The 26,253-nt window shown below is 42.3% G+C and overlaps 1 protein-coding gene across 2 annotated transcripts in view; it reads left to right on the forward strand.

Moving 5' to 3' along the window:
• Nucleotides 1-1,683: 1,683 nt before the first annotated feature.
• LOC139418256 (clathrin heavy chain 1-like) overlaps nucleotides 1,684-26,253 on the forward strand; it is a 46,922-nt gene continuing 22,352 nt past the window's right edge. Inside the window, exons 1-6 of one of the 2 annotated variants that reach the window (XM_071167572.1) lie at nucleotides 1,684-1,974; nucleotides 16,330-16,537; nucleotides 20,534-20,802; nucleotides 21,929-22,090; nucleotides 22,342-22,455; nucleotides 25,107-25,280. In XM_071167572.1, coding sequence (XP_071023673.1) covers nucleotides 1,933-1,974; nucleotides 16,330-16,537; nucleotides 20,534-20,802; nucleotides 21,929-22,090; nucleotides 22,342-22,455; nucleotides 25,107-25,280 — 969 coding nt within the window. In that variant the 5' untranslated portion in view covers nucleotides 1,684-1,932. The remainder of the gene's footprint in view (nucleotides 1,975-16,329; nucleotides 16,538-20,533; nucleotides 20,803-21,928; nucleotides 22,091-22,341; nucleotides 22,456-25,106; nucleotides 25,281-26,253) is intronic. The other variant, XM_071167573.1, reaches the window with a different exon arrangement.

Genomic DNA, 26,253 nt, shown 5'->3' on the forward strand with positions numbered 1-26,253 from the left:
GCTGTTTTTAAACTGGGTGGTTCGAGCACTGAATGCTTATTGGCTGACAGCTGTGGTATATCAGACCATATACCACAGGTATGACAAAACATTTATTTTGACTGCTCTAATTACGTTGGTAACCAGTTTCTAATAGCAATAAGGTACCATGAGGTTTGTGGTAGATCAAATAAAATTTGATTAGTCACATGGCCCGAATACAACAGACCTTACAGTGAAATGCTTACTTATGTGCCCCTAACCAACAATGCAGTTAAAAATATATATGAGTAAGAATAAGAAATAAAAGTAACAAGTAATTAAAGAGCTGCAGTAAAATAACAATAGCAAGACTATACACAGGGGGGCACCGTTTAGTTGCGGTAATATATGCATGTGGGCAGAGTTATTAAAGTGACTATGCACGTGCCTAAGAACAGCCCTTAGCCGTGGTATATTGGCCATATGCCACACCTCCTCGTAACTTATTGGTTAAGTATAGCCAGCTGCATAGATTCCCTTTGGACTGTAAGATTAAATAACTCAATATCGCCATCTGCCGACTTTTGGGCTAGCATCAAGTCTAGTTGAGGAATAAAGTCTAGTTATAGAAAGTGAGTGGTTTGAAGATAAAGCAAATACACACAATATCGACCAGATAAACAAGTGAATTCAAGAGGCGTACAAAACTCTAATATCATGCTTTTATTATAAGGGCTACAACCCTTTCAAAGCCTTCAATGGTGGGGAACCGGCAGTGGTGGGAAAAGTACCCAATTGTCATACTTGAGTAAAAGTAAAGATACCTTAATAGAAAATGACATGTAAAAGTGAACGTTATCCAGTAAAACACTACTTGTGTAAAAGTCTAAAAGTATTTGGTTTTAAATATACCTAAGTATCAGAAGTAAATGCAATTGAAAAAATATACTTAAGTATCAAAAGTATAAATCATTTAATCATAAAATTCCTAGTATTAAGCAAACCAGACGGCACAATTTTCTAGTTTTTTTTCCCCAATTTACGGATAGCCAGGGACACTCTCAAACACTCAGACATAATTTACAAATGAAGCATTTGTGTTTCGTGAATCCTCCAGATATCCAGATTTCATGAATCCTCCAGAGGCGGGGGATGACCAGGGATGTTCTCTTGATAAGTGCATGAATTGGACCATTTTCCTGTCCTGTTTGAGCATTCAAAATGTAATTAGTTATTTTGGGTGTCAGGGAAAATGTATAGAGTAAAAAGTACATCATTTTGTTTAGGAATGTAGTGAAGTAAAAGTAAAATAAGTCAATATGAATAGTAAAGATACCACCCAATATGAGTGGTAAAGATACCACCCAAAACGATTTAAGTAGAACTTGAAAGTATTTTTACTTAAGTACTTTACGCCACTGGGAACCGTAGCACGCAAGTAGGAACTGACGTTCATTCACGAGGACGAATGATGTGGCAAAAATCAAAGGGCGAATCGCAAAGAAATAGTACCAATGCATCCTTAATCGCCGAAATTGTATGCGCCCTTTGCACTACATTTTAGTAATTTTTATTGGATTGTATAAAAATGAATAGTTTTAAATTGTGAATATTATACATAAAATGCTAATCGTGATTGGAAATTACACTTTTTGAAACATAAATATGTGTATTCGTCCGCCCCACTGAAGTACACTGCCATTTCCGGATTGTTTCTCTCCCGAGCAGCCTCCACCACCGCCATTGAAGGTCCAGTGTGTTCAGTGCAGCGGTATCAGACCGTCATCACTGGGGAAGCAAGTAAACAGCAAAAGGACAATTACAATCACCAGTATATTGACAACACATTGTCATACAAGTCTAACCAATTGGACTTTAAACTAGCCTTTTCCTGGCTGTCCGGCTAGGATCTGAGAAGAAGCCGTAGTGTGTTAGCATTAGGAGAATCGGGAGGAGAGCAAAGGAACCGCCATGGCTCAGATCCTGCCTATTCGCTTTCAGGAGCACCTGCAGGTAACGTTATGTTGAATGAATGGTGATATTTCTGAAAAATTATAATGTATTACTTTCCTCATTCATTGTTCATTAGGATACTAACATAACCGACGAGTTACAAGCATCGCTTATCTCTGAATGAAAATGACCTCAACATAATGTTGGCTGAGTTAGCTAGTTCGCTAATCATGACATCGTCGCCCAGCTCGGTGGGACGCTGACGATGGATGACATTAGTTAACTAGATACAGTAACTATATAGATATCGTTTCTAACTAGCGAGCAAGTTGTCTTACCCATTGGTATGGACGGCGAAGTCGTTAGTAGGCCAATAACTTATTGTTATAGTTGGCTAACGTTAGCTACAATATAGGTAGTTTGCCAACTAACCAGTATGAGCCCAGCTAACGTTAGCTTAGCCTAAATCTACTAGCCAGCTGCTCACGAATGTGTTCTAGCTAGCTACATGAAGGAAATAAATTAATACCAATTCAGCAATAAACCATCTGTCGTTAATTATGATTTCGGGTGTTTATCCGCACGTTATAGCTATCTAAATGTGATGACCATTCAACCCGGATCAAATATTAGTAAGCTAAAGTTAGCTAGCCACCTATAGTAGCTAGTTTAGCTAACATTCTTCCTGTCACAGATCTGAACTATCAGGCGAGTTGAGTTACATTTCCATTTACACCTGTACTTGCCTTAGTTTTGAATAAGCAGGTCTAGCTCAGCCGGCGGTGTGAGGTCACTAGTTAACACCAAGCCTGATAGTCATTTCCCTCAATGTCAGTACTGAAGAATAGGCAACGTTTCATTCTTTCCTTCCCTAACAGTATCATGAATATCCTTTCATTCATGCAGATTAGGTTAAGTGGGCTGCCTGCCTCATGATTCTTAATTTACTTTCCTAGTTAAATAAAGCATGTCATCAGCATGTGTATGACACATCTTCACACATAATTAGATAAGGCTTTTTCATGTACTTTTGTATGAATGCATACTGACTAATGATTTTCCATCACAGATAAGTTTTATTACTGTTCTGTTAATGAAATAAGTTTAAACTCTTGGGCAGTTTGGCTGTAGTTTATTTTCAGTGGACAATTTATTTATTTTTAACCTTTATTTAACTAGGAAAGTCAATTAAGAACATTCTTATTTACAACGACGACCAAACCCGGACGACGCTGGGCCAATTGTGTGCTCCTCTATGGGACTCTCAATCACGGCCGGTTGTGATACAGCCTGGATTTGAACCAGGGTTTCTGTAGTGATGCCTCAAGCACTGAGATGCAGTACCTTAGACCGCTGCACCTCTCGAGAGCCCAAAACATTTACCTCAAGCACTAAAAAGCTACACAAATTACATCTGACCAATGAAAAAGCCTTCCTCTATTAGGCAATATATGTGACTGGGAGTGTTTGTGGGTTTTGAATGACCACACCTTAGCCTGACATAGGCTACATCACGTCATGGTGACTATTATACTCACAGTAGGTCAAGTTGAGGAAGTGGAAAACATTTATGCTCCTTGGAGTGCATGTATTGTGTCAAGACTGCTGGCTTGAAAGATCTCTAAGTGAGCTAGCTAATGAATAAATCAGTCTCTGGTCTTTTTGTGGAGCCTCAGATCCAGAACGAGACATGCGATCTGCCTACATCTTGGTTTCTGAAAAATGATTGGTTTTACATTGTGTTGCTAGACACAATGCAAAGTTGGTTTGTTTTAAAGCATGACTCATAAACAAAACCGTTAGGAGAGGTGGAAATATGTAGTATTTATTTTTCAGTCAGAGTAATAGCTTTACTACAATACTTATAGACAAAGCGCTGCATGTGACAGACTCACTTTTGCTGTTAAATTGTGCAGTTTTGCCTCTACATCTGGAGTAGTGCTGTTTTTGCTATTACATTGATTCTAGTTTCTCTTCTCTTTTCTCATGGATATTGTATGGTGTCTGAGGGGAATCGCAACTGTACTTTCTCAGTATTTCAATCTGTGGTGTAAAATGATAGGATATTCTCCAGAGGATTATGGCTAACCACAGATGTTGGAGAGGTGAAGGGATGTCACTGTGAGCCAATGTTGTTGGACTGTCCTCTTTTTTTTCCTTTTTTTTTCTGCAGACGGGAATGGTGATAACACAAATGAGCCCTGCAGGCGTAGTCCCCAAACACTAGCCCTAGTATCCACTCCAGCCTTTACTGCTGCACAGTGCATTCACAGCAATAGCCCTTAGTGCCAGGATGATACCAGTATCGTTAGATTTTTTTTCCATGGCTAAAATGAAAACACAAAGCAGACCAAACTCTTTGCTCCTTTAATAACCTGCTGTATGTAAAATATGATAAAATCAATTGTGACTGGATGACAACATAATGATGTTTGTTTCCAATGTTGGGGCTGTTTTCCTAAAGAAGTTAAATCCGTTTTGTTTTTCTTTGCCACGATACTAACAATTATCAAGATATTGGTAACTAAAGCTATATTTAGATCAATTTGATTAGTCAACTTTATCTTCAGTACATCACGTCTGAGGTTGACAAGCCCTTGTAAAGGCCTTTAGTTTGTGGAATTATAATGTACAGTTTATGGTGAGTTTTATGCCCTTGAAGGGTCTCTAATTGCAGGAGTGGGTGTTTCAGAAGATAGAGGAAGGTGGGACTGTTTAGATAATGTACTGGCTATTCTGTGAATTGAGATTGAGATAAGCTGGCACTGTAGTTTGTAGCTGTAGGGTGTGAGGCAGGGGTGTTGTGCACCACATCCACCATCTTTCTCCTGCATCTTGACTGAGACTTAATACTAGTACTCCGTCTATGAATTATAGATTTTGACTGAAATTACCAACACTGTGTGTGTAGAATTCACATTGACCTCTGGTGCATGCTCCCGTTTTTTTAAGGCTGTGTCAAGTTATTCTAGACATGAAAGCATTTTCAGCGCAAAGCTAGAGAAGGATATTGTGCTCTCACTATGCATTGCATTTATTTACTAGTTTCTGTTGCCTAACAGCGCCCGCAGCGCACAAATTTAGTGTAATAAGTATCCTCTGATTTCTGTGTCATTGGCACGTCAGTCATTGTATGTGACTGATGTATATACCCTGGGGAGTCCAGCTGCCATCACTAATTCTTTACTTGCATATGCTGTTTCATGCGTGTTTCACGGATGGTGTAGAGCGAGGTATGAGCAGTGGATCATGCAGAATATTTCCCACACATTGTCCTTCAACTGGGCCATTCATGGTGGGCTGTAATTGGAAATGAGGACCCAAAGGTTCCCTTTGGTGTAGGTCACCCATTTACATGATGAAATGCAAAGCATAGGCCTATGGGGCAACAAGTAGGCTAGTGGTTAGTGTTGGGCCAGTAACTGAAAGGTTGCTGGATCAAATCCTCGAGCTGACAAGGTAAAAATCTGTTATTCCCCCCTGAGCGAGGCAGTTGACCCACTGTTCTCCGGCCGCCGAAGACGTGGATGTCGATTAAGGCAGCCACCCGCACTTCTCTGATTCAGAGGGGTTGGGTTAAATGCGGAAGACACATTTCAGTTGAAGGTATTCAGTTGTACAACTGACTAGGTATCCCCCTTTCCTTTCTATTGTGATCATCTGTCATCCTCCCTGTTGGGTTTATGTCCACACTCCCTCTGGAGTGTCATAAATCTCTGCTGGGCTGTCAGGTATCTGGGCCGGTAGGTATACGGCTCCATACACACAGGAGAGCTAACTAGCTCCCAGGAAACTACCAGGGCCTCACTTTGAGCCAATTGGTGCAGTATAGTCACATGATGTGAGTCAGTCACTGACTCCTTTAAGGTCAGCCTCTCGTATCTGCTTCTGTGACATCACGGTGCTCCAGTGGGCAGGCGATGGATGTCTTCTCACACACATATCCAGCCCAGTACTGCTGTTCTAATACAGTACAGAGATCGAGCCAGCCAAACTCAGTCAGGTCCATTACTTTTTATTTTATATTTAACAAGGCAAGTCGGTTAAGAACAAATTCTTATTTACAATGACGGCCTACACCAGATAAACGCTATTTGTTCAGCCAGCAGCAGCAGTCCGATCTGCTTTAAAGCACACTTATGTTCACCCAGACTGACCCCAGAGGCTGAGGGAACCTCATGGTGAGCTGCACCACTGGGCCTATACGTTGAAGCCTCCCATCCACTTTATTTGCTCTCCCTCTGACGGTGTCCTCTGTCCTCACTCATCCGAGGCCACTTGCATAGCTTGCATTTTTATAAATCAACCATTTATACAGCTGGCTGTATAGAACTGGACTTTTCCTCTCTCTGAGGTACAAGGGCCCTGAATGTTTTTCCAGGCATGGTTTTTTTACTCACCACACACACTTGGTTTTCCTGGGAGTTGGAGCTAGTGTCTTGAACATAATGCATGTTGGACTCCTATTCACTGAGTGAAGACATTGTTCCTGGCTCTGTGTTGACAAAGGTTTCCCTTGCTATTAGTATTCTGTAACAGAGGGTGTGAGGAGTCAAGTTTCCTCACCTGTGCCAAATGTTTGTTTATATTGAGAGGAAAAAAAACTGGATATGTCAATAAATATCTTAGTGCTTAACAATATCATATCTCGGCAATGTTTCACTTCAATAAGGCCACTCACTATCTTTATATTCCTTCCCACTTTATTCAAGAGATGGCTAGTTGTCTCTTGATAAAATGTTTTTGATTACATGGCAGATGGTCCTGGGAGCATCTGTAAGAACATCTATCTGCTTGATGTGACCCTACATGTAGTCAGTCGTCTAGTATTATCCTACTAGGGCTGCTAGCACAGAACATGCATCTCATTCTCTCTATTTATGCAGCTTGAACAAGTTACAACAATGTAACCAGTTCAGCTGAAAATGAGATGCCCTACTCAAGGTCACATACTGTACATTTCTCCTCCTACATGACTCTGCTCACTGCTTGAAAGTCTTTATGCATTTTACCACAGCAATAACTGTTGTCGAATGGCATTTAAATGGAAGACATTACATTTTACCCCACCACTAAACTCTGTTTAGTGCGTAATAGGTGTTAGAAACTTTTTATGCCTGCGTTCTTTAAAACCTCACCTTCAAAGGTTTGTGTGGGGAACTTTGAACTCTCACCTGGTAAGCAGCTGATATCTCGTGACATGCTTGTGAGGATATGGATTTGCTGAACACTTGACATTCCTCAGTGTAGGACACCTGAACATAAAATAAAGCAGCAAAGCATTTCACAAAAAGGAAAAGCCATTAAACTATCTGGAAACCAACCCTCAGTCAGCAGAACTGGCTTGACCAGTGGCTGGACTCCACTCTGAATTCATCTTTTTATCTCTCCTTTTCCTCCCCTCTTCCCTTATATCTGTCAGACCAGAGGACCCGTCTTCCTTACCCCTGGGTTGGTGCTGGTCACATGTCCCCCGACCCGTGGTCAATCTGTGAGACAATGGGCTCCTGCTTCCTGTTGTGGAGTAATAGAGCAGTTTGGAGCTGGACCCCCTGCAAGCCTCAGCACATCCTGCCCTTCCTTGAATCCCTGCAGGACGCAGGGGCTTTTGTGCTGAGCAAGGTGCCCTTGTTCCCTTGAAGGAAGAGAGGAAAAGCAAACCTCTTGTTAAATCAGCAGATGGATGCATGGGTCTGCGGCTTGCTCAGGTTGAGAACGCTTCACATGGGGTTCGAGGGAAGTGTCTGATTTGCATTTTAGCCTATTCATCTTAACATAAGCTTTGATTCTAGCCAGGGACAGAGAGTACAGTTGCATCTTTCCTTGGAATGTCATTCGTTCCACACAGTGCATCACTACTGAACCACTTTCTGCCAGTGAGGCTGTAATGTATTGGGTATCCATTTGTTCCAGCCACTCCAGTGCACCTGGAACCAGGAGCTGCTAATCTATTATAGAGCTGCATCTAGATTTCCTGTCTGCTTCCCAGTGTTACGTAACAGAAGTATGCAGAGCATGCTCCACTGTAGTGCCATTTTAAGATCTAGTTAGGGGTTTTCATGTGATTTGTGACAATGATAAGAGTGACATGGTTTGTAAAGGTAGTGGTGATGGTAATGGATGATGAGAGGTCTGATGGCTGAGGAGTGACTCACTGCGGCCTTGTGGCAGTCTGTCTGTTTCTTCCCGCAGCACAGAGTCAATTGCCTGGCTGGTGTCATTACTCCTTTTAGGAGGGGAGACTATCATGCTCCCTTCACTCTGTAAACCTCTTTCGTCCCTCTTTTTGTATCCCCAATCTCGCACTCTTTCTCGCTCTGCTCCCTCTCGCCTCTCTCTCATCGTGCTGCCGTGGCAAAGTGACACCCGCCAGATAAATAAGCGCGACACTTTGCGGCAGCCTTGGCGCTGACAATCATTCCCTTTCTTACATCTCTCTTCTGTCAAGTGTTGCTCATGCTCCCCTGCTGTCAGTTTACATGTCATAGTTAATGCAGTGTTTCAATAGCATCTGGAATAAAAGGCCTTGGGCTGAAATGTGCCCAAACCCACCAGTCCAGCTATTGCCATGGGGTAGTTAACCCAACACCAGGTCTGTGAGGGCAGAGGACACAACCTCATGACTAAATTAGTGAGTTTCCAGCCTCCTCCATGTTGGTGTGTATGGTGTTAATTTGACTTGGTTTCTCACACATTCCTTCTCAGTGATGTCATGCATGCCTATGTGAGGCGGCTATGTTAGTGCCTGCTTAGTGTGTGCTCATAATGTTAGCCAAGGAAATTCGTTGTGGACAGACAAATCATTTTGCTCTAGTTCAACAGCTGTCTGACTCTGAGCTGAATTATTTGGGTTCCGGTCAGTGTAACACATTCATTGTGCAGTGGAGATGGAGGGCGCACTGGGGGCATGCCTGCTGGACTTTAAGTTCCTGTTTTATGGCTGTTTTCATGTTGAATCAAAAGCTTTTCCTCCAGCCACCAGCATAGAGGGACCTCATGGAGGATGAAGAGCATGTAAATCTGTCTAGACCATTGTGGAATGACTGTTAATGGGAGTGTTCTTCTGTCCTATGAGGGATTTCTGTCAAGTGTCCACTCCGAGTAACATCGGTCAGATATACGACTTCCTCAAATGCTTTGGCATAGGCATCATGTCTAGAGGTTCAAATGTGAATCCAGTATATACATTGCCTTTGATTTGTCAGCCATGAGTTTATTTTTTGTAGAGTGATATGCACTGTTCATTTTGAAGAACATTGGTGAACTTCTCCAGGGCCTTGTCTGACAAGGCATCAGTGTGTGTTCATTTTTACAAATGTCACCATAAATGTCCAAGCCTCCAACCAGGTTTGTTTCAAACACAAATCATCAAAATCCTGTCATCAGTCAGGTTTTATAACTGGGATCTCTTCAATAATGGCCTTGCATATCTTGAAAAGTAGTGGTAATATGTGTTCTGTTCTGGGCTTGGATAAGGCCAAGCTTATCTTTAGGGAGATAGTAACATTTGTAGTGTGTTTCTGTGTGAGTCACCCACAGTGGCCAGGCAGCTCTAAATGTAACAGAGTGTCTTTCCTGAGTGATGGATTGTGTTTGTCTGTAGGGCTGCATCTGCAGCAGAGCTCCATTGTTTACTGTTCAATTCAGTTGTGGGTCGTTACTTCTTACGCACTGCCTACAGAGTTCCCTTCCACCGACCAATGGCAGCAAGGTCAGGGCATCCCTCCAGCCAATGAGTGATGGTTATGCTGCAGTGATGTCATCAGTGCTATACTAAATGCCGCCCTAAACTGGAGTGTACAGCTATCTGTGTAATAGAATTGCGACCATATAATTAGATGGGTAGCTAGCTCTCTCTTTTTGTCACTTCTGTAATAATGATACAGGAGAGTTCCTGCTTATTAACTCCAATAGCCCTTTAAACTTATCTGGGATATGTGGGACGCTAGCATCCCACCTAACCAGCAGCCAGTGAAATTGCAGGGCGCCAAATTCAAAACAACAAATCTCATAATTAAAAGTCACAGAAACACACAGCCATTTCCAAAGAAGGAGAGGTGTCACAACTCAGAAATAGCTTTATAAATATTCACTTACCTTTGATCTTCGTCAGAATGCATTCCCAGGAATCCCAGTTCCACAATAAATGTTTGTTTTGTTCGATAAAGTTAATAATTTATGTCCAAATACCTCATTTTTGTTCGCGTTTAGCCCAGTAATCCATCTTCATGAGGCGTGAACTAGGTCCAGACAAAGTTCAAAAGTTCCGTTAGTCTGTAGAAACATGTCAAACAATCTTTAGGATGTTTTTAACATTAATGAAGATTTATGTTCCAACCGGAGAATTCCTTTGTCTGTAGAAAAGCAATGGAACGTGAGCTACCTCACTTGAACGAGTGTCACAAGCTTGTGGCACTCTGCCATACCACTGACTCAAAGAGCCCTTATGAGCCCCCCCTTTACAGTAGAAGCCTCAAACAAGTTTCTAAAGACTGTTGACATCTAGTGGAAGCCTTAGGAAGTGCAATTTGACCCCATAGACACTGTATTCAATAGGCCAAGCGTTGAAAAACGACAAACCTCAGATTTCCCACTTCCTGGTCTGATTTTTCTCAGGTTTCCGCCTGCCATATGAGTTCTGTTATACTCACAGACATCATTCAAACAAACTTCAGTGTTTTCTATCCAAATCTACTAATAACATGCATAAATTAGCAACTAGTAGCATGCAGTTTACTCTAGGCATGCTTTTCATCCAAACGGGAAAATGCCGCCTCCTATCCCAAACAGGTTGAATGAATAATGAATGAATAACTGTATGCTATTATATTTCTGTGTGCAGTGGTTCTTCCTTTTAAAAATTGAGCTGGTTTGTGACAGATTGTGGTAAATTGCATCATTCTGTCATTGCTCCACACTATCACAAGGGGGAGATAGATCAGCATTCTATCGGTAGTATAAACGGTGCACAAGTTCCTGCTTTATCTTTTCATAAATTAAATGGAGGTGTGAATGTTTCAGTCCGAGAGTCTCTTATCTGGCACTAGAGTCCTGCATCAGGCAAAAACAACAGATTCTGGAGGTGTTCCTGGAACTGTTAGGGAACTTAGGTAAATGCAATGCCGAATTACACTTGACATATGGACTGACGATTTTGGAAAAATAGGCACGGTGGGCTTTTGGGTTTCTCTCCCTCTAAAAACCCAAATAAATCATTGTAAATAACAGATGGTCTTTGTTTACCACAGTGTGAAAGGGTGATAGCCCCTCTATAGAAAGTGAGTTTCTGAAAAACCGAGTCCAGCGAGGATTTGTCAGCATAAAGCTGAGTGACTCACTCATTTGTGGCTTTGGATCAAAAATAAATAAGTACCAACATTCTTTGATTGGCAAAACATTTATTAACGACTAAGTTAATCTGCTCATGTGTGTTCAATTATTTGTGACATTGTGGTTACAATGAAGAATGTAAATTAAATAAATCCTGTTCATAATGAATAATCAGATGTGTTGCAAGCTTGTCATTGTTCCTTATTTTATTTGATGTTTTTAGGCCATACAAAATATACAAACAACAACTACTTCACACCTGCCCAGACCCACCTGCTCACACCCCCATCTGACTCTCCTCTTCAAACTGCACCATTTTGTTTCTCTCCATCGCCCACACTCACTTTCAACATTTGGATAATAAAGCATGTAAAGGCTGACATTGGTTGATTTAATATTCTTACAGCCAAATGTCTAACTCCTCCTGTAACTTTTGGACTTTTTAACATTCCCACAAGGCATTGATTATTATAACATAATGATAATGTACCAGGTAATTTAAATTACTGCAGACCTATGGGTTTAACCTTCTGAATGAATGATTATATTGAAGGACTGAAACATAAGCACCTCCATTAATTTACAAAAGGATAGTCTAATAGCTTGGCTAGGTGTGACAAATTCCCCAATTTGTACCACAGTTTAGACTACTGATAAATGCTGCAGTCAGAGTTGAGTCTTTTTGTAAAGTGTAGCCTAATGGCCAAAAAATGGCAAACTTACAATGTATTCGATGCTTAAATCTAAAGTTTTACATTTCCTCATTCAACCGCAAAATGGATAAAGCATATACTGTACAGTATTTGTTCATCAACATCTTTTATGCTTTTGTTAATAAAATAATGATAAACATCTGCATTTTGAAAGTATTTTTCAGCTACTGTACATTTCAGTTCAATTTTAGTTGCGCTTCCACCCCCAGCTCCACGACCATGGGTAAAACCTTGCTGAGATGGCCTCCCGAGTGGCGCAGCGGTCTAAGGCACTGCAGTGCTTGAGGTGTCGTTACAGACCCGCGTTCGATCCCGGGCTGTGTCTTAACCGGCTGCGACCGGGAGACGGGGAGAGGCAACGCACAATTGACCTAGCGTCGTCCGGCCCATGTGTCTTACTAGTGAACCTCTGAGTGTTCATTAATACTGTGTCTCAGAGGTGTCTGTCCGTGACCGACGCAACCTGAAAAGCGTTAATTAAAGACTGAGTTAATGTGTACTTGAGGTCACTGAGAAAGTTTGGTCATGTCCTGCTCTCCCTTGTGTGAGGAATTAGGCACGTTACTATGTAGGCTACAGAAAACATTGTCCTGTTGGTTTTTGTCAGACTGCACAGTAGCCTAAAACATATACGTTTACAAAAAAATCTAATTCAATAATACAGTATATTTGCACCACTGCAGATGCGGTGTATTTATTTTTATAATACTGTTGTCGATTTACAGTAGTGATGGACAGTTGGAGGCATTTTGAAAATAACATTTTAAAACACTTGTTTTTCACAAGTGTAGCAGGTTGTGAACTCTGCAAACAATGTTTTCACTTTGAGAATGGCAATTCACTAATGAATACATTCATTCAATACATTGGAATACAAAAGAATCCATCCACCCATGATGGACTAGCAGGACAATACTCTTGCCAAGAAGGACATCAAGTAGGAGGACCATTGTATTAAAAGACACTGCACAGTAGCCTAATAAACATGTGTTTACATTTTCTTTCTTTGAAATCAATCATTTCAATTCGTCACATGCGCTGAATACAAGTGTAGATCTTACCGTGAAATACTTACTTACAAGCCCTTAACCAACTGTGCAGTTCAAGAAAGAGTTAAGAAAATATTTACCAAATAAACTAAAGTGAAAAAAATATTTAAAAAATAACAATAACGAGGCTATATACATACGAGGTACCGAGTCAATGAGTAAAATGCATTTTAATTTTTATTGGAATAGAAACACCATAAATCCCATAGTCTTAACAAAAAAAGGTTTTAAAGTCTCCTAGTAAAGCCAATATTATACTGTCAAATGCATTCCTGAATTAAATCGCTTTAGCCGACATGTTGCGGTTTATTCATTGTTTAATTGTTCAAGGCTCCCTTTTGTTGTTTTTGTTTTTTATAACAAGGGATTGACTGTATTTAAAGACATGGATGACTTGTATGCTTTGCCAATAGGAAAGTTAAACAGCTACAGCAAGCAGGACTCTTAGGCCTACAGCTCCATGTCATTTCAATAACTTAGCTTCCCAAAGATGCCCCCTGGTGGTCAAACTAGCACTAAATAGCATTAATGGCAACAATGGCTGACAGTTAAATAACTTAAGAATTCTGCGGCACTCCGCAAGCCGTTCTGCAGTATGACAACTTTTAAAGGAAGAACCACTGTCATTGAAAGGCACCTAGGCTGCTACACATGAGTGAAAGAATGCGGTGCTGGCCGGTTGGGGTTGTGGAGGGTGTGTCTCACCATTGATAAAGATGTAGGCCCTTCTTGGAAATGTGGTTTGTGTTAGCTGATTAGCAGTGGGCAAAAGTGTTTCAAATTGTCTGGCCTAGGCTACATTGTTTGAGTATGCTACATTAATTCAATCAACAAGTTAAAATTGTTTTTTATTTTTTATCAAATGTTATGCATTTTGGCCAGTAACCTGTAAAGCAGGCCACTGGTTTTGATTTGAATAGATTAGGTCTCCCTCTTTGTGCTTCTTCATGTGCACTTTTATAGAATCAAGGGCATTATCTAGGGGAATTCCAGTATTAAAAAGCCTGGAATGACATGTCCTCCAAGATTTGCTTTGTGAGGAGGAATAAAATACAATCTGCTTACATTCCCAAATTCTATGTTTGGCCTTTGTGTAATACAGATTTATTTAAAGAAACTAAGGAATATGCCATCTGATATTAGTTGAAATGTCTTAGTAGATGTGGTGAGGCATGAGGGGTTGTGCCAAACAGCTGCGTACAGAATAGTTCTGTAGCAGTGTGTTTAAGCTTGGGGCATCAATTAAAACTCTTCACCCCCTACCCTGTCCCCTGCCCCTCTCTCTGTCAGACTCTATTCCTGTCACTTGCCACCTCTTCTCCTGCAGCTGGTATGGTAGCTCAGCCCTGTGTCTGTCTTGAGGGCAGTCCCTGTTTATCTTCAGTTTAAATTCAACTCCCCTCTGTCATGTATGTGATCTGAAAGCAAACTCAGTTTTGGCTGAGGAGCTAGATAGATCGATAGATGGATGGAGGATTCTCCCTCAGCCCCTAATAGCTTTGGAGGGAGAAGGAGCTCCCTGGCCTGCATCATTAATGAGCCTCAGTCTAAACAAATACCTGCAGGTTGTAGTCTAGCTATTACTCTCATAATCACAGACACGTTATGCCTGGCAGCCCTAGTCCAGTAAGCACATTTACAGCCCCACATTACACAACTAGAATATGGTGAGAAAGTAAAACGAGGTGAGGAAAAGCCTGTCTGACTTATCCTCAGAAACGCAGTGCCACCAAATGTTACCACGACCCTTCTCAGTGATAAATGGGTCCATGGGCACAGTATGCAGACAGCAGGTTGTTGCTGTGTCAGGGTTTGAGAGTCAGTATGAGTTTGAGGCTGGTCTATAGGTACTGTGCCAGCCAGGCCTGGCAGACAGACTGGGTGACAGAGTGGTGCTGTTAATCTAGCGTCCCGCAGGTCTTTATTGGAACACCGGTTAACCCCTTGTGTTCCTCCTCATGCAGGTTGACTATACAGTCTCTGTGTTGTCATTGTGAGTTCAACAACCGGTCAGAACAGGATAGGGAGTCTACTGAATTCCGGTGCTTTTAGGGTGGTATAGTCTGTTCCCCTGCAGGAACTTTCTGGAACATCTATTTAAAGCGTCCCAGAAATGGGGTGTGTTAGCATCACCACAATGCCTTGTCATTGCATAACTTAGTGAAAATAAATTGGCGCGTGTGTATTTTATTTGTTACACACGCACAGTGTGCAGAGCCTAGTTTGAGGAGCGGAATAGACTGCGAGAGCACCTCGAAGCTGGTACTGGAGTGAAACGAGAGCACCTCGAAGCTGGTACTGGAGTGAAACGAGAGCACCTCGAAGCTGGTACTGGAGTGAAACGAGAGCACCTCGAAGCTGGTACTGGAGTGAAACGAGAGCACCTCGAAGCTGGTACTGGAGTGAAACAAAACAATTCTAAATGCAATCGTGTGTTAAACTGTTTTGATGGCCACGATTCAAGAGCTACAACACTGAACAAAAATATTAACGCAACACGTAAAGTGTTGGTCCCATGTTTCATGAGATTAAATAAAAGATCCCAGAAATGTTCCATTCACACAAAGCTTATTTCTCTCAAATTATGTGCACAAATTTGTTTACATCCCTGTTAGTGAGCATTTCTCCTTGACCAAGATAATCCATCCACCTGACAGGTGTGGCATATCAAGAAGCTGATTAAACAGCATGATCATTACACACTTTGTTATGTTTTACTTTGGCCAAAGATCACCTCCCAGCCCCCCTCCCTACTCCGGGTCCTGCCCCCCCAGTCCAAGAAACCATGCAGCTCTGCTCTGGTCCATCTCTCTGGAGTGCTACTCAGTGTCAAGCTCAATGACATCACCAGTCAGTCGCACAGCAGCACACTCCTGAGCTGATGTTAAACCCCTGACATAACACTAGTTTAGCCATGGCCTTTCATTCATCCCATCTAATGGTGCAGATAGGCCTACTGTACAACCTGCAGTTTTGTCAACCTTATTACCTTCTTGTAACTTAGTTACGAAATGTAGAAGTTATGACCCATTGACAAATATGTCGGTGTGTTGTATTTTTTTAAATTAAATTTGCCCTTTTCCCATGTTCTCTTCCAACCTGTCATTCTGTCTGGCACCAGTTGATGGTGAAGTCCAATAAAAATGTTGATCTTCCTATAATAGCAGTTTGAGAGAGAGGCCTACTAAGGGTTGACCTTATTGCTATTTATTGGCTTATTTTAGAGCCCCTCAAAGTGTTTCTGTTTCAGCTGGTTTCTTCTACTTCCCAGGTTATTGAACGCTAAATAGCACCTAACTTTTCTCCTCTCTCCCTTCTCTCAGCTCCAGAACTTGGGCATTAACCCAGCCAACATTGGGTTCAGCACCCTGACGATGGAGTCTGATAAGTTCATCTGTATCCGGGAGAAGGTGGGCGAGCAGGCACAGGTGGTGATCATCGACATGGCTGACCCCAACACTCCCATCCGCAGACCAATCTCTGCTGACAGCGCCATCATGAACCCTGCCTCCAAAGTCATTGCACTTAAAGGTACGCCAATTGGAACTGACAGCCAGAATTTTGTTTAGCCTTCATTAAACCAGGATAAAATCCCTTTGAGGTTAACCTCTGCAGGGAGTTATTTGTACGTACAAGAGTTATCATACGTAGGCTTACATTCCATCCGCTTAAGGTTGTGTTGATGTTTTTATGGATGGAGTATAGTAGCATTTAACCCTTAATGGGCCTGCCTATCTTTATGATTCAGTTTTTACACGTTTGTGTAATGTAGCCAGCAGATTTCTGTCAACATCCAACATCCATTCAGTGTAGTCAACATCTGTTTAAGTCCACATACAGCTATTTATATTTAGTTTTGTAAAGTCATTTTGATTGGCCCAGCCGGACTCTTGCCAGACATTCGGTTTACTGACCTGTGACCCAACAGAAGTGTGATTTTTTTACGGTCTTGTTCAGCAGCCATAATTGCTTTGTCTGTTTTTGTTTTGTTTTTGTTTCTCTGTTTTGTTTGTTCTTTTTGTTTGTTTACTGCTTTCTTATGTGTACGCAGACGGTGAGTTAAAATTTCAGTACACCTGAGTTGTGCAAGTTTTAAATCCTGTTTTTAAATCTGGATATTAGGGTCAATAGAAAACACCCACACCAGTCTCTTCTTTCATATTAGACCATTAACCAAGCTGTTAGCACCATGTTATCATCCAGCTGGAGACTGATTCCCATTGTGCCAGTCCCATTGTACTCTATTTTCCAAACCCTGTCTGCATATAGTTGAACATCAATTTGGCAAAATACACTGATTTTACATTTTAATATGGAATCAGGACAAATCCATACACATTTTTTAAAATACATATTATATTTTTTACACGTATGTTTCAGCTATTGTCTAACTATTAGGCCATCTAAACAGGATTTGGCTTTCACAACCATCTAGCTTGAATGTTGGCATTACATCAATAATTTTCTTAGATGTACCAGTGATTTAGTATCTGTTTTGGGGGTGGAAATATTGTGAGTCAAATTATGATTTTAGCTACATTTCTGTTTACACACATTTGTGTGCCATTCGGATTCCCTGCCCCAGTTCCTCTGTGTTCAAGAGTAATGTTGGCCAACCCCATGGGTGCCTACAGGTTTCACTATCGTTGTCATAAGAGCTGTGTAATTTATCATTGCTCTAAGTTTAGGTTATTTAATCCTGAAACAAGGCCACACAAGTTTGAGGTAAAGCAGTAAATAGACGTGAGCTAGGTTACTCGGGATGTTGTTTCATCTTTTATTAAAACGTTTAGAATTCCTTCATAGCTAGCCAACTCATGGTAGATCCAAAGTTGTAGGCAGTGAACGTGCCCTGGGTGATGTTGAATCAGTGTTCATACTCTGATGGTTGCTCTGCTCCTATACTATTGATTAGATGATACACAGTGCATTCTGAAAGTATTCAGACCTTTTGACTTATTCCACATTTTGTTACATTACTGCCTTATTCTAAAATTGATTCAATAGTTTCCCCCCCCCCCCTCATCTAAAAAAATATCACCTTTACAAAGTACTCAGTAGTTTGTTGAAACACCTTTGGCAGTGATTACAGCCTCCAGTGTTCTTGGGTATGACACTACAAGCTTGGTACGCATGTATTTGTGGAGTTTCTCCCATTCTTCCCTGAAGGTCATTTTAAGCTCTGTCAGGTTGGATGGGGAGTGTCGCTGCACAGCTATTTCCAGAAATGTTAGATCGGGTTCAAGTCCAGGCTCTGGCTGGGCCACTCAAGGACATTGAGACTTGTCCCGAAGCCACTCCTGCGTTGTCTTGGCTGTGTGCTTAGTGTCATTTTCCTGTCGCCCCATTCTGAGAACCTGCTCCAGAACGCTCAGGACTTCATCAAGGATATCTCTGTACTTTGCGCCGTTCATCTTTCCCTCGATCCTGACTAGTCTCCCAGTACCTTCCGCTGAAAAACATCCCAACAGCATGATGCTGCCACCATCATGCTTCACCGTAGGGATGGTGCCAGGTTTCCTCCAGACATGACGCTTGACATTCAGGCAGAAGAGTTAGAGAATCTAGAGTTGTTTTTCATGATCTGAGAGTCTAGGTGTCTTTTGGCAAACTCCAAGCGGGCTGTCATGCCTTTTACTGAGGAGTGGCTTTTGTCTGGCCACTCTACAATAAAGGCCTGATTGGTGGAGTGTTGCAGAGATGGTTGTCCTTCTGGATGGTTCTCCCATCTCTAGAGGAGCTCTGTCATCTCTAGAGGAGCTCTCGGGTTCTTGGTCACCTCCTTGACCAAGGCCCTTCTCCCCCGATTGCTTAGTTTGGCCGGGCAGCCAGTTCTAGGAAGAGTCTTGGTGGTTCTACACTTCTTCCATTTAAGGTTGATGGAGGCAACTGTGTTATTGGGGACCTTCAATGCTGCAAAAACATTTTGGTGCCCTTCCCCAGATCTGTGCCTTGACGCAATCCTGTCTGAGCTTTACAGACAATTCCTTTGACCTCATGGCTTGGTTTTTGCTCTGACATGCACTGTCACCTGTGTGGGACCTTTATATAGACAGGTGTGTGCCTTTCCAAATCATGTCCAATCTATTGAATTTACCACAGGTGGACTCGAATCAAGTTGTAGGAACATCTCAAGAATGATCAATGGAAACCGGATGCACCTGAGCTCAATTTCGAGTCCCATAGCAAAGGGGTCTGAATAATTTTGTAAATACGTTTTTTTATTTTTAATGCATTTGCAAACATTTCTTAACCTGTTTTGTCATTATGGGGGTATTTGTGTGTAGATTGAGGAAAACATTTTAGAATAAGGCTGTAATTTAACCAAATGTGGAACGAGTTAAGGGTTCTGAAAACTTTCCAAATGCACTGTACGTGTTCAGTAAGACTATCCTATCAGATGGTAGTGGCTGTAGTAAGTGTACATTTCAGGACAGGAGTATAGAGATGTTGAATAGGGCCATCATGACTTTTGTCATTCCCAATCATCTGTGTTGTAGCTACTGTTGGACAGAACTAGTGGGAAACGCAGGGCCGTGGTCACTAGCATAGTAGCATTGCTAGCTACCTTCTCTTCTTCCTATTCCCTAATATGGATTCAGACAGGGCCTCCCCTCCCTCTCAACCACTTTGCTAAGTCTGTCATGTGATGGTTTAGTCACCCTGTGGGATGGGAACATCAGAATACACACTGTGTGCAGATTCTCACCTTGCTTAATCGTTTCCAATCAAAATTCACCTTGTTGAATTTAAAATTTGGCTGCTGACGCTATTATTGGTCCACTGCAAACTTGTCTGATGCTGTGATTATGAATCAGCGGCTGTTACTAACACAGCAAAAATAATTCTGCAGCTTTTGGAAGTTAATTGCTTTTTGTGATTTACAATTAGCTTTCGATATGGTAAATGAACAGGAAATACATTAATGCTTCGTAAGGCTTTAGCTTACCTAGTTAATGTTTATTCACCCAAAACTAATCAAATAAAACACAGGTGAGTAACCTTTTCTAACCTATCATTGATATATCAACACTATTAAATAACATGTAGCAACGCGCAGTCTTAATCACTATTGAGAACCCCTCTTCTCCATTAGTTTAAGTGGTTTTATTTGCCAGTCCCCAAACATTCTGCAACACACTATCTTTCCTCTCCCTTTAATACTGTCCATAAGTATTAATTAGTCCTCTCCTCTTCTTATATTTGACCTTGATGCAGATATGTAAGACTTTAGTGGTTATCTGTAAACATTTTGCTTTTCTTTTCTTAAACTCTGACTGGTGTTTTAGTAAGTCATGGTGACCTCCTTGCCTGATGCTCTCTGAGCCATGACTACCAACATTTCGAGCTTGACTCTCGTTACTCAAGTGGAATTTGGTATTTACTTTACCTTTCCCTCAGTCCGGTGTGTGTGTGTGTGGCTCTCTATAACTCTGACCTGTGTGTGTTGATTTAGCTCTCAGATTAGCCACAACGGGTTGTTCTCCCATGCGATGCCCCTCTCTCTCCTCCCTCTGCCCCTCTCAGCCGCCAAAACCCTTCAGATCTTTAACATTGAGATGAAGAGCAAGATGAAGGCCCACACCATGACTGATGACGTCACCTTCTGGAAGTGGATCTCCCTGAACACAGTGGCACTTGTGACTGACAATGCCGTCTACCATTGGAGCATGGAGGGGGACTCCCAGCCAATCAAAGTCTTTGACCGGCACTCCAGCCTGGCGGGCTGTCAAATCATCAACTACCGCACTGACGCCAAGCAGAGATGGCTGCTGCTCATTGGCATCTCCGCACAGGTTACTGTCTTAAACACACACTCATGCATATTCATGCGAGCGCACTCACTATATTATGGTTGTAAATGTGGGGAAGATGTCTGTCGGTGATAGAGATGCTCTGATTTTTTGATACCACACTCCACAAAGCAAGCTAGTTTGCAGGGACTTGTGCTCTTGCATGATGTCTACTTTGATTTATAATATAATAATAATAATAATAAGTCATCTTGTCTGAGAGATTTACATGGTTATCAAAACGTCACGCCAGGGTAAGCCTTCACGAAACACAGCCCTTATTTGAAGTGTTTCTAAAATTCCATATGGTGAAAAATGAATGGTGGAATAATGTTTGGAACCATTTCCCTATTTGTCTGCTAGGTTTTATAGGTATTATGACACCTCCACTGTGGGGCTTTATGGTCTGGTGCTGCTTTGAAGGACCTAGTTAAGCTGCAGCAGGCCCAGAACACAACGGCACATCTTGCTCTTCACTGTAATCAGAGGGCTAATATCAATACTATGCATTCTAGTATCTCTTAGCTAAGAGTTGAGAGACTGAATGCATGACTTCTTATTTTTATAAGAAACCATGTTTTCATAGTTAACTTGCACACAGCTCTGACACACACCCACACCCACCAGACTTGCCACCAGGGATCTTTTCACAGTCCCCAAATCCAGAACAAATTCAAGTCCAGTATTATATAGAGCCATTATTGCATTGAACTCCCTTCATCTCATGTTGTTTAAATTAACAACAAACCTGGTTTCAAAAAACAGATAAAAGCAACATCACTGTACAACGCCTGTCCCCTTTTTGACCTAGATATTGTGTGTATGTACTGATATGTAGACTGACATTTTAAGTATATGAAGGTCAGGCCTTGAGCTGTTGTCTATTAATGTCCTGTATTATGTCATGTTTTGTGTGGACCCCAGGAAGAGTAGCTGCTGCTTTCGCAACAGCTAATGGGGATCCAAATCAAATACAAAAAAAAAACCTCCTCCATGATAGTGAATATCCCTGATCACACACGTGGCATGGCCTTAGTATGCATCATCAAACTCCATCGACTGACTGCCAAGCAGAACATTGCATACCCTGTTGCTCTGTAGTAACGTGTTTCTGTTTTCTCTGCTGCAGCAAAACCGTGTGGTGGGTGCCATGCAGCTGTACTCTGTGGACAGGAAGGTGTCACAGCCCATCGAGGGCCATGCCGCAGGCTTCGCACAGTTCAAGATGGAGGGCAACACAGAGGAGTCCACACTGTTCTGCTTTGCTGTGAGAGGACAGGCTGGGGGAAAGGTAGGACAGGGGAGGAGAAGAGGGAGAAAGGGCTGGCAGGTTAAAGTCTATTGTGGTTGGTAGATATTTTCACTTGACATTACTCAGCGGATCTGGTAATCTGGTTTTAAATAACGTAATTATAACCAGATTACCACTAAGTGGTTGAAATCTGATTGTATTGATGTCATTGCAACCAGTTTTGCCCGTTGGCTAAGCACTTTGTAGATGACCGTAAATGACATTGTTCTCAATGATCCTCTCTAATGTAGTTGCACATCATTGAGGTGGGCACCCCAGCCACAGGGAACCAGCCTTTTCCAAAGAAAGCAGTGGATGTGTTCTTCCCTCCAGAGGCTCAGAATGACTTCCCAGTGGCCATGCAGGTACATAATAGCTATGTACTGTACGTATAACTGTTATACCCATTTCACACTACTGAGCCATGCCAAGCTGTGCTGCAGTGGCCTGGTTACGGATTCACCATAATTGCATGCTAGAAAGGAGAATGTGAAAAAATATCAGATTCGGCACAATATTGTGAAAAGGGCATTCGTGTTGGCCAATGATGGCCTGTTTAGGAACCATGGACTGTACTTTTCACTGTTTGCCCCTGTTAGACCAGGGCAGCCTGACATTGTGACTCTGACTGCACATAGTGAAGAGGGGCCTGTACATCACTGATGACCTGAAAGGGTCCATTTACACACAGTGTGGTGAAGGTGCAAAAAGTGCCACTTCAACCTCAGGAGGCTGAAGAAATTCGGCTTGACCCCTCTACAGATGCACTATTGAGAGTATCTTGTCAGGCTGTATCACTGTCTGGTGCAGCAATTGCACCGTTTGCAACCGCAGGGCTCTCCAGAGGGTGGTGGGGTCAGCCCAGTGCATCATTGGGGGCACACTTCCTGCCCTCCAGGACATTTACAGCAACTGGTGTCACAGGAAGGCCAAGAAGATCATCATGGACCTCAGCCACTGCATGTACACCCCACTACCATCTAGAAGGCCAAGACTGTATAGGTGCATCAAAGCTGGGACCTAGAGAATAAAAAAAACAGCTTCCATCTCCAGGCCATGAGACTGTTAGTCACCACTAGCTGGCCTCCGCTCAGTACCCTGCCCTGAACTTTGCTGACTGTTACTAGCCGGCTACCACCCGGTAATCTACCCTGCACCTTAGACACTGCTGCCCTATGTACATAGTCATTGAACACTCGTCATTTTAATAATGTTTACGTACTGTTTTAGCCACTTCATATGTACAGTGCCTTTGGGAAAGTTTTCAGACCCCTTGACTTTTTCCGCATTTTGTTACGTTACAGCCTTATTCTAATATTCATTAATAAAAACAATTCCTCAGCAATCTACACACAATTCCCCATAATGACATAGCAAAAACAACAGGTTTTTAGACATTTAAAAACAAAAAAAAAATAGCGGATATCACATTTACATAAGTATTCAGACTCTACTCAGTACCTTGTTGTAGCAGCTTTGGCATTCACTTTCGCATTCGCTTGGCATTCAGGCCAAAGAGTTCAATCTTGGTTTCATCAGAGTATCTTGTTTCTCATGGCTCTGAAAGTCCTTCAGTGCCTTTTGGCAAATTCCAAGCGGGCTGTCATGTGCCTTTTACTGAGAAGTGGCTTCAGTCTGGCCACTCTACCATAAAGGCCTGATTGGTGGAGTGCTGCAGAGATGGTTGCCTTCTGGAAGGTTCTCCCATCTCCACAGAGGAACTCTTGAGCTCTTCCAGAGTGTCTATTGGGTTCTTGGTTACCTCCCTGACCAAGGCCCTTCTCCCCTGATTGCTCAGCTTGGCCAGGTGACCAGATCTAGGAAGAGTCTTGGTGGTTCCAAACTTCTTCCATTTAAGAATGGAGGCCACTGTTCTTGGACCTTCAATGCTGCAGAAGTTTTTTTGATACCCTCTGCGCCTTGACGCAATCCTGTCTTGGAGCTCTACGAACAATTCCTTCGACGTCATGTCTTGGTTTTTGCTCTGACATGCACTGTCAACTGTGGGACCTTTATGTAGACAGGTGTGTGTGCCTTTCTAAATCATGTCCAATCAATTGAATTTACCACAGGTGGACTCCAATCATGTTGGAGAAACATCTCAATGGTAACAGGATGCACCTGAGCTCAATTTCGAGTCTCATAGCAAAGGGTGTGAATGCTTATGTAAATAAGGTACTTATGGTTTTTGTTTAATACGTTTTCAAAAATGTCTAAACCTGTTTTTACCTTGGTATTGTGTGTAGATTGAGGAGTTTATTTAATCACTTTTAGAATAAGGCTTAAACGTAATAAAATGTGGAATAAGGGAATGGGTCTAAATACTTGAATGCACTGTATATCCACTGAGTACAAAACATCTATCAATGACATACACTGACCAGGTGAATCCAGTTGAACGCTATGATGCCTTACTGATAATCCACTTCAGTCAGTGTAGATGAAGGGGAGGAGACCGGTTAGAGAATGTTTTTTAAGCTTGTGACATGGAATGTGTATGTGTGCCATTCAGAGGGTGAATGGGCAATGTGAAGATGTAGATGCCAGGCGCACCGGTTTGTGTCAAGAACAATGCTGTTTTTTTCACACTGAACAGTTTCCTGTGTGTATCAAGATTGGTCCACCACCCAATGGACATCCAGCCAACTTGACACAACTGTGGGAAGCATTGGAGTCAACATGGGCCAGCATCCCTGTGGAACGCTTTGGACACCTTGTAGAGTCACCTGGTGTATTGTTTTGTATTACTTGACTGTTGAAACTAGAAACACTAATTTCGCTTCACTTGCGATGACGTCTAAAAATGTGTACGCAACCGATTTTGTTTTGAGGTGTCTGTTGATTAGGACAGGGATGTATTGGCACAGGAAGAGGGGAGCTCTATATATCCTTTCTTTCATTCATCAATGAATGATAGAAACCTGTACAGCCCTTGAAGGATTTTGTTTTTTTCAACCTTGGAGAATACTTGGCATTACATTTTTATACATTTGGTTTTTCCACCTTTTCCTCTCAGATAAGCTCCAAGCAGGATGTGGTGTTCCTCATCACCAAATATGGCTACATCCACCTGTATGACCTGGAGACTGGCACCTGCATCTACATGAACAGGATCAGCGGAGAGACCATCTTTGTTACGGCCCCTCACGAAGCCACTGCCGGCATCATTGGGGTCAACAGGAAAGGACAGGTACAGATACCACCTCTCCCACCCTCTATTCCAAACCTACCTCCTTTATCCACACCTCTACCCCCAGTGGTCTGGGGTAAAAATAAGTTGGGATAGAAATATGGCCTGATTGAACGATTGACTTCACAATGTTTGAGTTTCGAGTTGAACAATGTAACGAGAACCTTCACCTCATCCTCCAATAATGATTAGATTATTTTCCACCACCTCTACTGTGTATCATGTAATATATAGCCTAATACATTGAAATCCATTCAGCTAGTTGAAACCCTAGTGGTATTTCTGTTGATGTGCTCCACTGTGACCCAGCCCAGTGTGTTTCGTCCTCATTACTGTACCACTGCTGGGCTGATACTGCTCTGCATTCCATACATTATACAGCCTATAATGTAGTGTCTCTGGGGATGCCAGAAACATCCACCGCCATGAGCTGATTACTCAAGCGGTACCATGGAACATGCCACCCACCACCACCGCATCTAAGACCCAATAAGACAATCATCACCACATTCCACCCTCTTTCATATTTAATCATGTTTTAATGAGCAACACAGGGAAGTGGATAAATGCTAGGTGGACAAGTGGCGTTGAGCGAACAGGATAAATAAACAATTCCCCCGGCCTGCCGTTGTCAGGGGGCTCAATCTAAGCCAGGAGCTGTGCGTTCATTATAAATAATCCAAGGTGTCACTGGTGAACCAGCGAGAGAGCCCCCCCCCCACCTCACCCCCCACACACACACACACCCTCCACTGTGAAGGTATTACAGCAGGATAATGGGATCCATCTAGCTGATGAATAATGTTCCAGCCAGGCCACAGACCCCATGCATTATTGAGTGGAGGAGGGAAAGTTGATCTGAGAGAGACACAAACTGGAGCACACAGCACACGGCACTAGACATTGACTGGGGGTTTCCATAGAGCAGTGAGCACAGACTGGCTGTGGTTTGTGTAGATAATGGCATAGAGAC

Source organism: Oncorhynchus clarkii, chromosome 10 (assembly GCF_045791955.1).
Source record: "Oncorhynchus clarkii lewisi isolate Uvic-CL-2024 chromosome 10, UVic_Ocla_1.0, whole genome shotgun sequence".
Taxonomy (NCBI): Eukaryota; Metazoa; Chordata; class Actinopteri; order Salmoniformes; family Salmonidae; genus Oncorhynchus; species Oncorhynchus clarkii.